This window comes from Erpetoichthys calabaricus, chromosome 1 (genome assembly GCF_900747795.2).
Source record: "Erpetoichthys calabaricus chromosome 1, fErpCal1.3, whole genome shotgun sequence".
Classification (NCBI taxonomy): Eukaryota; Metazoa; Chordata; class Cladistia; order Polypteriformes; family Polypteridae; genus Erpetoichthys; species Erpetoichthys calabaricus.
This window is the reverse complement of record NC_041394.2, coordinates 162,775,161-162,791,343: the sequence shown is the minus strand read 5'-3', so window position 1 is coordinate 162,791,343 and position 16,183 is coordinate 162,775,161. Positions and strand designations below refer to the sequence as shown.

The following is a 16,183-nucleotide window of genomic DNA, read 5'->3' as shown; positions in this document are numbered from 1 at the left end:
TACCGTATCATACCTAGATCAGCTGATAAGGTAAAGAGAAATCAAGTTCATAAGCTAGTCTACCTAATATTTTTACCATTTAAACATGTTACCAGCTTCATAATACCCAAGGTTGTCATATATTAAAGCTAAAAAAGCTAAGGAAATGAAGAATAAAGAAATTGAAAGAAAGAAATTAGGAGGCGGCATAAAAAATGCTGTACATATTTGTAGTAATAAGACTTATTAATGTGAGAATGGTTTTAGCCTTAAAGACTAACAAGAATGTGTGGTCTGAAATGGAAGAAACCTGAATGTCTGAGAGAACTTGGCTTTATGGGACAAACGCAAACATAAATAACAATTCACATACAGACTACAGTTTTCCAGAAAGTGTGTGGAAGAAACAAACCACAAGTTAAAAACAAATATGTATCTTTATGTTTTGGTCTAAACTATAAGATTATGTCCACCCTGCAGCTCAGTTACAACTTTTTCACAAATATACCACACATACCCGATCTTTAATAGGGAAGTGTGAACAGGAAAAAAAAACACATGAAATCTAAAGTTTATATATGGTGTTAAATCCAATACAGACATTTATAACTTGAATGTGAGCTGTCCTTGAACACTTGAATCAGAACTGTCAGTTGTTATATTTTCTCCATGATTACTCTACTAACAGCAAAGACTCACAGTGGTTAGCATTACCACCTTGCAGCTGTACTGGAGTTCTAGATTTGAATACTGTCATTATTTTTGTGCAGGTTATCACTGAGTACTTCTAAAAAAATCATATTTGTTTAATGGTGACTGTAATTGACCTAGTCTGGGATAGTGTGCCCAGTGATTGTCTAACACACACCCAGAGCTGGTTACTGCCTTTCACCAAATACTAATGGGATATACTCAGGCCATAAGTAATACTGCTTTGAGTTTATACTTTCAAGGATAATTCTTTTCTCAATTTCATATTGCAACACAATGATATTCAATACATCCTCTGTATGAACTAGAAATAAAGAGAAATTTGACTTCTTGTCAGCATCTGTACTTCAACTCAACAGTAAATAACCAACATGTTACTATGATGTATGCTTCGAACTGTATTTATACAGTACATTCGTATAAAAGTAAGCTTGTACTAACAAATTACTTAATGAAGGCACTATAGATGAATAATTTTCCAATGTTATGTTTCAGCCAAGGTTCTTCTCTGGGATGGTGTTCAAATTTCCTTTTTTTGGCATTTTTGGCTAATGTTTGACTCATTTGTTTGTGTTAATATTGCTATCTATGTTATTTACATTATTCTGTGTGTTTTTTTTTTTTAGTATTGGGCAATATTTTATTTCTATGAGGCCATGCTTCTACTATGTTCATGTATTTTAAGGGTGGTTCTCCAACAGGCGGGGCCACCTGTCCATCTCTGTTGAGGCATTGTTCTCAACCCCATAAGGGCTAAGGAAGCACACAGTCCGTTGCTATACATTGTGCAAGGCATTGGTGAATTCTGTGCAATTTCTACTATGCTTTTGTTGATTTTGATCTGTTTTTGACCACTTTCTCTGGATTTGTATATAGTCACCAGACTGGGCCCCAAACCAAAGAAGCACTGGCTGCTTTTATACTGGGGAACAAACTGTCCATTCATTATTTATTTGACCTGACTAGGATAGGAACCTACTATCAACCTAGCTGGGTTGCATTTCCTTTCTGTGGTTCTTCCTTTATGGCCTCCCAGAGAGGAAAGGATCCATTTTCCATCCCAGTCGGGATGCTGGTCAGTCCAGCATGGCACTTACTATATACAGTATACAGTACTACTTACAGTATACAGTAAATATATATATATTTGTACAAGGGTACAATATAATGAGTTTTCACAAATCTGCCAGGTACAACAGATAACTCTAAATTAATGTGAATAACACAATAATAATGCTAACTTTGTGCAGAGCATTTAAAATTTTCCTCTGACCAGTAGATTCATCTTACCACATTCATAAACAGGTCTGCATCCTCCGGGATTTTTTAGAACTGGTGTAAGACCGTCTTCACATTTAGGAACTGGAGGAATGCTACAGGAAGCCATATCACACACTGAATAGAAGAAAAATATAAAATTTGTCCAACTGTAAACCTTGTCAAAAGTTCCTTTACAAATTTTAAAATGCAAATTGTATCTTATACTATACAGTAGCTCATATAAGTTTTTGTCCTTCTGATGTGTCTCAGTCATTAAAAGGGACTAAAAAAATGCTGGAATCAGTAAGAGGAACTGATCATAAAAATTATTGCTCTGATATACTCTTTTAAGGGTAGCAACTCCCAAACCTTTGAGAATATGTGAAATGGCTGCTGAATTGTCAGTGAGAGAGTTTACATATTTTTAGCCTGAATAACTTCATCAGGATAAAGTTAAGTTTTGAATATTTAGTATATAAAAAGCCACTAGGCTTAAAACTGAACCCAAAATTCAGTGGTCAAAAAGTACAGATTTAAAGTCTAACTAAAAACTAGTAGAAAGAAGTAGGTAAAAAATGTTTATTCATGAAAAGCATCTTCAAGAGTGTTTATAAGACACCAAAGCTAGCAAAATGTGATTTCAGCGCTGACATCTTAAATTAGGTTGCAGTGATGGTTTCAGTGATCTTGCATCAGTAAGGCAATATGCATGTATGGGAAATAGGCTACAGTATATAAATAAAATGTGTTATTACTATTATAAAAATGGTAGGGCAGTGAAAACTAATGCCAAAACAGTGCTACCATGATGTCAATGACATTAAAAATAAACTATTATACTAAAAAGGCAATTAATAAATACAAAAAAGAATGAAAATAAATCTAAATATGCCAAACCTATGACTCACGACAGTTAATCAACAATCAGCTTCATATATTAGCTTACTTTCTTCAGCAATTATATTTATTTTGATCCTGAAATCAGATAAGCATTAGTCATGATTCGTTTGGAGCTTCATATTTGGCTATGTCAGTAAATCAGGAGCTCTGGAAAATCTCTGGGCTTTCATCCATATTGCCCTATTATTGACTAATGACAAGATCATGAAAAAATTAGGACATTTCTGTTTATTTCTTCTGGAAAGTTAACTGTTACGCCACTTATTTTGCCTGCAGTTTGCAACTATGTCTTTTACTCTATAACATTAGTCATGTACTAGTCAAGTAATCGGAGGGTACAAGGGGTATAAGGAGTGTGGCTATAACTCTTCACTCTAGTCTTGTGGGACCTTCCACTGCTAAAGTTTTTAAGTCTTTTCTTTAATAGTTTGCTGTTTCCAATTTATTATTTTTTTGTCTAGAAAATCAGATACTTTTGCCTGAGCCTGACTACCTGGTGTTCGGATAATCTGCCTAACTTTTGGACTACTATTTTTAGATTACGGCTTTTTGTGAAATATTTTTTCATCGTTTTTTTATAGCACTTATAGTATGTCTTTGATTCATCCATCTCATTTCATCATAAGGAAGCATTCCCAATCGTAGTTAATAAAGCAGCACTTTTACGCCAGTTAGTCGCTCATTTTCCCACTTCACAGAAGCTGATGTCTTAGGTCCAAGCTGTTCATGTGTAACGTGGGTGTGACAGTCAGCTGTGTAACTGACACCATCAATTTTAATTTTTCATTCTTGACTGTATTTTTTAAGGTCAGTGGTTTTATTTACCAAATTTTTAAGTTCAAACAGTATTCAAGTACCTACTGTACACATTCAGACTCTTCAATTTGTAACATCACTTCTTTCTTGAGTTTGCGGTATCTGTCAATTTTCCCAGATTAAATTTTTGTGTAATATTTTTTATTTCAATTCACATTCCTATTTAATTTGTACAATCTTTGCTTCCATTTGTAAATGAAAGCTTGTGTAGCCCCTTTTCCATCCTATTTTGTAGTTTCTCCAGTGGTACCTTAATAGGGAATATCAGTCATATGTAATTTAGAAGGCAAAGGTGTATGTGAACCAAATGACTTCACTGTCCATCACTGAGGAGTCGGGATGATCATGTGGTGTCTCAGCCAGAGTGAGGTCAGAAATAGCTTGGCTTATATATAGTTTTTGAACTCCTAGCTCAGCTGGTCCTGAACAGTCTACTGCAAAGTTTTAATTGTCCTGTACTTTTATACTAGCCAACCCAGTCTAGCCAACCAGCAGCCCTAGTCTAAGGTTTTCATTGTTATGTGCTTTCATACTAGCCAGCACAGTCTGGACATGATCTATTCATGCCACAATTATGACATGCTTATCACATTCACTAACTTTAATAAAGAGAAAAATGTGGAGTTTGCATGTTCTCCCCGTGTCTGCGTGGGATTCCTCCGGTTTCCTCCCACAGTCCAAAGACATACAGGTTAGTTGGATTGGCGATCCTAAATTGTCCCTAGTGTGTGCTTGGTGCGTGGGAGTTGTGTGCATGTGCCCTGCGGTGGGCTGGCGCCCTGCCCAGGGATTTGTTCCTGCCTTGCGCCCTGTGTTGGCTGGGATTGGCTCCAGCAGACCCCCGTGACCCTGTAGTTAGGCTATAGCGGGTTGGATAATGACTGACTGACTGTAACAGATGGAAGTCCCTTCATAAATTATCACTGACACATGCTGTAAGGATCCCCCAAATTAGGAAAAGTCCAAGATATATACTAAATGTACTTATTGTTCCTGATTTTAATGAAAAAAGTAATTTTTTCCTGATTTCATTGGTCACATTTAAGATAATTTTTCTTTTTTCCAAATGTTTGTGCTCATTTTTGCTATTACTTATTAATGGCATAAGAAGAAGAAGCACAATTTGTTAAAATGTGTTCTAAATTTATTATTTTCTGTAAATGCTTACATTTAGCTGTGAAATTAACATTAATCATGTCAGAAATAAGTATCGAGCAACAAGAGTCTTTGATTGAGTGTGTGTTTCACTATCAATGATAGCTTAAGTTATCAAGTGTTCTTTACAGTTCACTGATGCTGTACTGTACCTTCTCTTAATTTAGGATGTGGACGCCTTTATCCACTAAACCAATGCTTTAGGCCTGGGAACCCACTGAATGGCACATTTTCAAGATAACCTTGAAAACATAAGATTACATTTTTTTCTTGCCCATTATTACAAAGAACATGGGATAAGTATCAAAACAAAAATACTATTTTTCAGAGGAGTATTCCTTTATTGTTTGTTTTTGAAAGTAGTGCTTTCAGGTAGTCTTCACAGAAATAAAAATATAGACATACAGAAACATAGCAGTAGTATTTTTGTCAATTTGTCAATTGCTGTGGGCCTTAGAAGCACTAATAAGTAGTGATTTAATAGGACTACTGATTTTTTAGAATCTTAGAAATTCAACTAAATGAGTAATTATCTAATTTCCTTTCCTCATTGGTCGGATGTTTTTATCAAGAATAGTAATTCTTCCTACAACCTTCTCACAAAAAAGTTAAGTAGTTTTTGCTAGGAAGTAGAGAAATTTGGTTGATATGCTTTACATTAAAAACGCAGAGAGATCTTTAACATAAGTCCATATAAAAAATGAACTGTGTTTTAAATGTAAAGTGATTTTAATAAAACTCTAAACAGTTCTTTAAAAAAATGAAGCTACTTACCACATTCATATTCCTGACAACACTGATCAGACCCTTTTTTCACCCTGAGCACTTCACATACTCCACATGTAGGAGCTACAATTGCAAAAGTTCACATCATTATTGAAATCTTTATTTTTAATCTGGATATAGAACTGCAAAATTACTTGATTGCAAACAAAAATGAGAGCATAATAATTGAATAAATATATAAAAATTAACTAATAAATCTATTTTTGTTCTTTATTCACAGCTTTGCTTTTTAAGCCATAGACACATTCTAACACAGAGGCACTTCTCACCACAAATCATATCACATTAAGCCTTCCAACTTCATGGGCAACTGGCAGAGCTTGGTTATCAGAGTAAATGGCAAGAAATACTAAGAGTGTGATATGAGAAGCAGTGCCACAAAGGATTTGATGGTGGAGTGATGGCTAGCATGTTTGACATTGAAACAAAATATCTGGGTTTGATTCTCACCTATTACAGTTTGTATTTTCTTAAATCAAGTAATTCTTTCACTGTTTTTGTCTTAGTCCCAAGACGCTTTAAGTGCGGTCATATTTTCTTCAGTGCATAGGTGCTGTCTATGGGAAAGCATTGAGCTAAATGCCCTCCCAATCCTACAGTTGGAAGGGAGCGGAGGGGGGCTATATATGCTCAGATTAATAGACTAGCCCAGTCTCATCACAAATAAACCAATGAAACTGATGTATAATACTGTAAATATTGACCTAGAATTCCTGTTTGAGTCAATATTCAAGTATGTAGAGAGCTCAAAATTAACATTCACTCAATGCACAATGTCAGAAACATTTTGAATTAAGAAACCAACTAATGGAGAACATTTTATCAAGTCAGGAGCAGACTTGATTGTGAGATTTGAGTGTCTATCTATTCATAGATATCAGTAAGCAACGAAGGATGATATATGCCAAGTTATAAAGCTAATTTTAATGTAAGCCCATTTGGGAGATGCTTATGTATTAAATTAAATCAGTCTTTAACAATACATTCAAAGTATACATACATATATACATATATATATATATATATATATATATATATATATATATATATATATATATATATATATATATATATATATATATATATATATATATATGTATATATATAGTTATGCTGGTCTGTTGATCATTTGATAGTTTTCTGGCACATCGGTGTCTCCTATGGTGCTCCGATTGTTGGATTATTAATATTGTTATTGTGGTTGCTGTTGTAGTTTTAGGAAAAATGAAGCACTATAAAAGCAAAAAATTTACATAGATTATGTTGTTATTCGGTGTAGCACAAATGACCTCTATAAATCAAAAATGAAGCCTACAATACCTTTTGAGTATTCAAAAGCCCAGCTCCATCATGTATCAAAGAATCCTCTGATGGTTTGTTTAAATAAAAAAAAACCGCTATGGGCTTTTGGTATTAAACATTTTGATATCAATAACCATTCTCAGATGCAATAAATGTTGTCAGTTACAGGCTATTTACAGTGGCCAAATTGAGTTATTATTATTTACATTGTAGCCTATGATTTTTTTTTGCCCCCCCCCCCCCCCCCCATGTTTATAACAACTTAGTGCCTATGTACTGCAATTCTTTATTGCAATTTGTTGTCTCAATCATGATTTATCACCATTACCACCACTTACTCTGCTTTGTTCTGCTATCATATTCAAAATTGCACAAATCAATTTTTTGATGGTTTATAGTTGTGAGGGCAGTGTGCTGATTGCCTTTCAATCTGCACAGATTTCCTTTGCATTATATTTAACTTTCTCCTTTTCTTTAATCAAGTGCTTTTCTCCCTATTTTTGGCATTGTTCCAAGCCATTTTCTTCACACTTAGCTATTACAGTTTGTAGTTCTTTGCATCTGAAACAAATACTGAAGACAAAGTTACTCTCCAGTACTAACAACAGTTCTGTAGTAAGTGCAGCAAGTTATGGGTTATGAAGTTTGATGGTATAAAATTTGCAAATACTTTTTTCTCTTAGTAAGTTTGCATTTTTTTCATCTAGGCAACCATGTAGTTCTGCTAGTCAAAATAAAAAAATAATGAGATAATGGAATGTTCAAAAAATTCACAATTTCTCTATAGTACAGGGGTGGGCAAAGTCATTCCTGGAGGGCCGCAGTGGCTGCAGGTTTTTGCTCCAACCCAATTGCTTAATAAGAAGCACTTATTGCTCTAGAAACACTTCTGCTTCATTTTAGTTATCTCCCTCATTAAGATTTTGAACCCTTATTGCTTATTTAAGTCTTAAACAGCTGCATTCTCGGTTTTTAATTGCTCCTTATTAGCAATTAGATGCAAATGACAAAAGAAACCAGCAGTTATCCATTTTGCTTGTTACCCTTTACACCTGTGTGTATTTATCGTGCACTATTTGGTTTAATTAAATACTTGGAAGGAAACAGAAGAGAAAAAAGTGAAGGATTGAGAATTACCCATCCATTTTAAACTTCAAAGTATTTGGATGATATCCTTAGAATGGAAAAAAAAATCTAGGATATGAGAATGACTTGACATAGCAGAGTTAAAGCACTAACAAGCCATGAAATGTAATTATTGACAAGGATTGTTTTCTAATTAAGCAACTGGGTTGGAACAAAAACCCGCAGCCACTGCGGCCCTCCAGGAATGACTTTGCCCACCCCTGCTATAGTATATTTCATTATAAAATATGCAATGAGGATTACCTATCCATCTTATGACACTACTTACCTGGTGCATTGGAACAAGGTTTTTTAGTACAGTTAATTTGTTTGTTGTCGAAGCAGATACATAACTGGCAAGGGTTGTGTGATGGAATCCATGATTCCAAATGCTGGAAGACAAATGCAAAAGACACAAATAAAAAATGCACTTTAGGAATTGTCTAAATGTAGTGAGTTATGTATTGTTTGCATGTAGTTTGATACCCCTAGTGTGCTTAAAGGGATTGGTTAAGCTATGGCTTGAACCAGGACCAGTCCAACATGAGGTGTTGGTTAGACCCAGCTCACACTGACTGGCCTAGGAGAGTTTAGGAATTCCCTGGCACAAACTTGCAAATGTTGCCAAGGATAGTGTGAACATTTGCCACTCTGATCCTCACCTGGAAAAGGAGAATAAAAATAAAACGATTATCTAATATAAGATTTCCAAAGCTGTACAGCAGCTATGAACAGTATTCACTATTGTGTAATTTCACTTTCTTTTCATTTTCTAAATTAATTAAAAACAGAAAATAAGTAATGGCATGAGTATTCACTAGTAAATGTCCTAGATTGGAATGTGTAGAGTTTACACAGTCTGTCAGTGGCTGCATGGGTTTTCCTTCAGGTGCACTGGTTTCTTTTCAGAATCATGTAAATAAAGTACCCTAACTCTCTCAACTATCAATTGAACTTAAATTAAAATGAAACATTTTTGAACTTTACATGTATTATCAGTTCCAGTAATACAGCAAATTTAACTATTAACTTAAAGTTTATAGCAGAGCAAAACTAAGCATTTGTTTGAATATAGAAGAGTGGCTCCTTTGAGGCCTACAAATGACCTGCTTACCTGATGAGCTATTCCATATTCGTCAATACATTGAGTGCAGAATTCTTTAGGAACACATTCTCCATTGTGTAAGACACTGCCTTGTCGACAAAAGCAACCTTCTGTTGGAGTTTCCATGCAGTGGGTGGTGTTAACATTATTGCATTGCTGGACACAGCCTGTTTTACAGCTTTCAAATTCCATTGAACTTGGACATGAAATATCTATGTAAATAAAAAAGAAATAAACCCAAGAAAACCTTAAAAATGTCTTGCATATCTCTGAATTTAATGAAAGCATAGTTGTGTAACTGCTAAGGAATTTCAAGACATAAAGGCAAGTGTGAACTGTGGGTCAATGTTTGAAATTATATCACTAATTTAATCTAGATATTTAACAAAGGAATATCAAGCTTAAGATGAAAAAAAACATTGTTTTCATATTCAATATGAACTAGTTCCAGATGTTTCTCCAGGAATCACCACATTATCCTTGTGGAGAGGTTTGTGTGTCCTTGTGACCATGGAAGCTATGTTGTCTGGAGCAGAAGCTCCTGGCAAGGCCTTCCAAGGAAAACTGTGGTGGGTGCAGCAATTGAACATAGATTTATTATCTGTATTGGGCTGAATGTCCCATTGTCATGAAAAATGTTCTGATGCCTTTTCTTCTATGTCTGCTTGTGTGCATAGTATCTCTGTAGTAGCCAAGCCAACATCCATTTTCTGAACCAGTTTATTCTACTTCAGGTTTGCAGGGAGCAGGGAATTTCACACACACACATTCTAACTCACTCAGACCATCAAAGTTCAGCTTTGCCAATCAAACATAGGTAAAGTAATGCAAAGACATGCTAATAACTGTATATTTGTCAACTCTGACATGGTCCTTGGTCACTGAAAAGAGCAAGTACATTATAGCAAATAGAACATTAGGCCATTCAGACCAACAAAGCTTGCCAATCCTATCTACCAAACATCTTCCAAATGACATGACAAATCAATTTTTTTTTTTTATATATTTTATTAATTTTTATTGTAATCATTCCATACACATAGATCAATTTATAAAGTCAATTTTTTATTGTCCCTAAAGCCCTACTCTCTTCACACTACTTAGAAATGTATTCCATGTGTATATGGTTCTCGGTGTGAAGAAAAACTTTTAACTTTTGCATGAAATTTATCATTAATAAGTTTTCAACTCTGTCCCTGTGTTCCTGTTAAAGTAATTTTAAAGTAACAGCCTCAATCTATTGTACTAATTCCTTTTAAAATTAAAAAAAAATGCAATTTTGTCACCTATTAATTTTCATTTTTTTAAACTGAAAAAGGTTTAAGTCTTTAAGAACTTTTCTCATCACTTATACCCTGCAGTCATGGAATTAGCCTAGTCACTCTTTTCTGGACTTTTTCTAGCACTGCTATGTCTTTTTTATAGCCTGGAAACCAAAACTTCACGTAGAACTCCACCACATGAAGTACATGTAGTACTTCACCAGAGCATTGTAAAGCTTAAGCTTAACCTACTTTGACTTATAATCAACACACCATGTTATATAACCTCACATTCTGTTAGTCTTCTTTGTAACTTCTGTACACTTTGTGGATGTTTATAGTGATGCCTGTTATGATTGCTTGGTCCTACTCATAAGAGGTACTTTGAAGTTTCAGATGTGTCATTATGTATTAAAATCTACTATTTCTACCTCCTACATGTAATACCTTCTTTTATTTACATTAAATTTCATCAGCCACAAATCTTCCCAAGCTTGTGTTCTGTTAATGTAGAACTGGTAGAATCATTACAGAGGGACTTTATCTGCCATTCCTCCTAGCTTGGTATTATCTGCAAAATTAACCAGCTTGTTGCTTATATTCGTTTCCAAATCTCCAAAGAGTCCATAGCACTGACCCCTGAGAGTTACCCCTTTTAACATCACCTAATTTTGATAAGGTACCTTGCACCATAACCATCTGATTTCTGTGTTTTATTCAATTTTGCACATCTACATATTATTCCTCAAACTACACCTTCTTTCAGTTTTATTGCTAGTCTCTCATGTGGGACTATAATAAATGCATTCTGATAATTGAAATAAATGTTATCATGTATGCTTCTTTGACTATATCATTTTGTCCTTATTTACCCATAGGATATTTTTTTAAATTTCTTACTGCTTCCAGAATTTAGGGTGAACTTGTCTTGCATCACATGCAAAACATCACATGTAAAACATTTTTAAAACCTTTTCCACTTCTCCTCAGCTGTCTCCACACTTAAATGCTTATGCCAGTTCATCCCTTTTAAAGTTGCCACATCTGCTTTAAATTTGCCCTACTAAAGTTAAACTTAACAGCTTTAATCTTTGCATCTGCACTCTGCCAAAATGCTCTAAAATGTATCACATTACAGTTACTTGACCCTAAATGTTCAATCACACATACACCCTGAATTCTGTCCTGGTTATTATAAAATACTAAATCCAGACAGGCCTTTAGCAAACATACAGTAATCGCACAACATTTAGGTAAGTCTCACAGGAGACATCCAAGGAAAAGAATTAGCTCTAATGACAACAGAAGAAGCATAAAAGGGGAAGTTGGCTATAATAAGTATGTTAACTATGTGTTCTGGGTGACCTGAAAGAGAAAATAGGCCAGAGGCACCATTAGAGAAAGCAATGACTTTTGTGGCTTGGGTGGAGGTATGTAAAATTCCCCCAGGTTAGTTACATCACAATTCCAGTGAATGCTGGTCGCTCTAAAATGGAGAGAATAAGGCAGTGAAGCATAGGAAAAGTCTTCAAGTTCTCCTTCTAACTGTAAGGTGGTAGCATGTGCCCACCAGCTAAAAAACCTGGACCTACATTACTCATACAAGGTGTGCTTGGGCAGAAGGCCCAAGTGGACACACTGTCTAAAATAAAAAAAAAATATGATACAGTGTTGTCTTTCCAAAAAAATGAAATTTTGAAAGGCTGGTTTGGACATTCAACTCTTTAAATGCAAAAGAAAGCTTAAGGATGCAACACCACCAGGGACTAGTCTGTACAAAAGATTCAACTTTTAAAAAGAAAGAAAAAAGTTTAGTTCTGTGTAATTTTCAGATAAGTCATCCCAATTGTCAGACAGAAATTGATAACCTGTGCAATCAGGTATAGAGATGATGTTAGTTTGTTTTTCATAATTCTGTTTTTACTTCGTATTCACTCAGCATGCATCTCCCTCTGCATTGTTTTTTTGTAATAAAGGCCTCATTTGCTTATCTTTGCGTCCTTGGTCTTGTTGCGTTCACATGCTATAGGAGAGTTGGGAAATAGGAGGAAATACCTAGCAGGAAATTTCACATGAATGCCTTTCAAAGTGGTAACTGCCAGTGGGAAAATTAGGAGAAAACAATGATACCCAAATTAGACTAGCCGTGACAAAAAAAAATTCTCAACTCATTCAGAAATAGCATTTTTGTGATCTCATTTTATATGGCGCAAATAGGACACATATGTAATGAATGTAGTTTGCCAAATTCTTAAGATGTTTTGACATTCATAGTCCTTTTGATTTGTGCTGAATTAACAGATGATTAGCTACTTTGTTTCGATCTCCAGTTAGTTCGGTTGTGTTTCACACAACTTTTGAGTGAACCAGAGGTAACAATAAACACCCCATGGGTGTGTCATGGACTTCCTTCAAAAAGCAGAAACATTTTTTCCCAGGGAGAAGTCATCATTGAGGATCACAACAATTCTGTTTTCATTGCATTTTTAATAAATAGCTGTAACTCAGATATTGCGATCTGTGGAAAGAAGTCTATAATATTTGACTGGTGCACAGCACTTACACTGGTAAGTGCCAATTGTGAGGATGAGAAAATGGATAATCAACTTATATGCTTATATATGTCTACGTACACATGCAGCATGTATGCTTAAGTTGTATACTGTATATTCTTGTATGCTTACTTTAACTCCTTATTAAATTAAGTAACTTTTAAGCAAAATAAAACTTATTTTGAGCAAACAATCCGTCTCCATTGGGAATTAGTTTTCCTTGCTTTTTTGTATCAAGAAATTTAACTTGTGTTCTTGAGGTTGCTCTAGATCAAGTATGCTTGGCATGTGCAAAAACTGGAGATGATAAATCAATACCAAAAATATCTTAAAGATTGCAGAGATGGAGAACAAGGAAATGGAACATGTGCTTGAGCTCCAAAGTGTAGTAAGAAAATGAATGCAGTATTATGGTTATAACCACACACCTGTACATGAGTTTTTCGAATTGAAGTTTCTGTTTTAAGCTATTACTATCAAAATATTCATCTTCAGTTCTGTATGTTGCACAGTTTTATGCTATCCACTGCTTGGGAATATCCACGAGAGATTTAGATTTGTAAAATCTGAAGTAATCTATGAGCCATACATAGATTTAGCGATTCTCAAACTAGAAGAGTACTTGTAAAATTATGTGCTACTTCACATTTTACATAAAGGACATGATTTATCTTGGTGACTCTACAGAAGATGGAAAGCTCTGCTGAAAGGCATACAATAATATGTTTCAAATTTATTTAGATAGTAGATGTCACTTTATAATTATGCACATCTGTTCACTAATAGCTTACTAAATGAATAACCACTGTTCATTTTATCTCCACACATCTACTGTCTTTAAACCTGTAAATATTTTAATAACTTTTTGAATTATTAATTAAAATTTACTGCATTGCATATACAAGTTAAAGTGCCTTTAGTATCCTCCTTATACCTCAAGAGTAATCGCATTGAAAGGACGTTACATGCATCACTCTTGTGGTTTAAGATCATTGAGTGCACAGGAAACTGCTGTTCATTTCCTTCCTCCATTTAATTTGGTTTGATCAACCTAATATCGAGGTAATTTACACTTTTTTTTTTTTTAAACTGCTCAAGTGTGACAGAGATAGACCAGCTCTGAGCCTGAATCAGGTGCTAGACTTAGTCTGATTGACAGGTACTTGTGTGAGCTGGTTTATGCAAACTATGTTACATTTTTATATAAATGTACTAACTTTTTATGTTGAGATTGATTATTACTGGCAATAATGGTTTAGCATAACTTCCACAGCACACACAAATGTTACTCATAATGCATAATATTTCCTGCAGTTAAGGTCAGTCCTGTGTCAGATTACACTCAAACCTCTTGTGATCTTTTCCAGGGTTCACATGTACTACACCTACTATAGACTATCAGTCCTGTTGCTTTGGTCTGTACTAGAGTGTGATTGGCATGTCATACAACTGCCTAAACAAACTGGTCTATGAGGGAAATCGCTCAAGTAGCAATGAAGCACAACTTTGTCATTTTATATTAAAATACATAGTATAGCGGAAACGACAGCACATGAATTTCTAGAGCACATGAATGTAGCAATTGTATAGGCATGCTATATACTTTTTGAGGGACTAAACTGCATAAATGCTAAAAAAAACATATATACTGTATATAAAAAATAACTACATGATGATTCAGAATGGAAGAGTTCTCACCACAAAGCTTAGCTGATCGCCATTCAATGCAGATCCCTTGTAATCGACAATGCATACTATACGCCGAGATAATCTCACAGATATCTGCACCATGGCAGCTGTTCTCCTGACACAGGGCAACATAGTCTGCAACAGGCACAAAAGAGTGACATCTCTGGAACAGTGAAGACTGTAAAACCAAGCACTGGTCACTAATTGGGTGGGTGCAGTTTTTGTTCATGATAGGTACACAATTTACACCACTTGGTCCTTCAGTTGTCCAGTCCTTAATGAATATGGTACTGTCCACAGTGACTGTACCATTCTTAAGTACAAAGTCATTTGCATCATTCTGATCACAGAAACCTGAAAGACAGATAATAGAAAATGTTATAGTGTTTATTTGTCATATAGTTTTTATGTTTTTCAGACACAGAGCAAGAAGGTTAAACCTTTAAACCAGGTTGGATTAGAAAAAATGAAATAATTCAAACTTTAAGATCACTCAACAATGTTTAAAAAGTTAATACAGTTAGTAATAATGCATCTTAAACTCTTATCTCTACTATGTACTAATTTTAAAGAATTAAACAGAGGTATTGAGCACCCTAATTTAATAAAATGCTGACTTTCTAAATTTTTGGAAGTTAAAATAATTTCCGTTACTCTTTTTAAAAGTTGGAAAGAGTTTTGGGACCTGCATTATTGATTATCAGTCTGTAAGTGATGCAAAAACAGAAACTTTGCAGTGTATAAAAGGTACAGTACTAAATATGCACATGGGACCTGTACAGGCCCTCAAAATATTCATTAAATGGAGGTTTTAGCTTTACTTGCCGTCAATGTTGACAGCTCTTATGAGCCTTAAGAGCTTATGTTGTATTTACTATACAGTCCACTAAATTAACATTTTCCTGAAATTTGTGGCTGTAAAGGAATCTTTAACATTGAAGTTATGATAAGAATTACTAGGAGACTACTAATTATTTTAAAATTGCATATAATTAAGTGATGCTTGGATTTATAAGATGGAAAGCGAACACATTCTCAGTATCAATAACATTTATTCAAAAAGACTGTGATTACATAATGTGGCCTGCATCAGCTCCCCAAACCCTACACATGCAGACGCAGGACACAAGTTCAGACATGCACGTGTTTAATTTTTCTTGTGGGAAACGCTTTTTCACCATTTCCCACCTGTCTAGCACAGTGTACTATCCAAAGCACAATACTGTAAGAGCACCAAGCACTATGCCTATGCCTTCTCTTCATTTTCTCTCTCTTTCTGCCTGTCTTCCACCTCCACTTCTCCCAGCAAGCATCATCTTCTCCTTTCCAACTCTGCCGCCTCAAGCAGTGGCAGCAGGCTTCTTTTATCCTGCACCCGGGAGTACTTCTTGTGGTCCATTAACATTGTCCGGAACCACTTCTGGGTGAGGCAGAAACCTGACAAAGTAGGCAGTGTTCTCCCCAGAAATTTTTTCCAGCTGGATGGCATGAAAAAGTAAAATGGCATGGAAAATTAAATGTGCACTATTTTTATTAGTTAA

At 34.9% G+C, this 16,183-nt stretch overlaps 1 protein-coding gene across 1 annotated transcript in view; it reads right to left on the bottom strand.

Moving 5' to 3' along the window:
* vwf (von Willebrand factor) overlaps window positions 1-16,183 on the bottom strand; it is a 227,436-nt gene that overhangs the window by 45,640 nt on the left and 165,613 nt on the right. The window contains exons 37-41 of the mRNA XM_028808181.2: window positions 14,652-14,996; window positions 9,149-9,351; window positions 8,324-8,426; window positions 5,596-5,670; window positions 1,981-2,085 (exon numbers count right to left, since the gene is read on the bottom strand). Coding sequence (XP_028664014.2) covers window positions 1,981-2,085; window positions 5,596-5,670; window positions 8,324-8,426; window positions 9,149-9,351; window positions 14,652-14,996 — 831 coding nt within the window. The remainder of the gene's footprint in view (window positions 1-1,980; window positions 2,086-5,595; window positions 5,671-8,323; window positions 8,427-9,148; window positions 9,352-14,651; window positions 14,997-16,183) is intronic.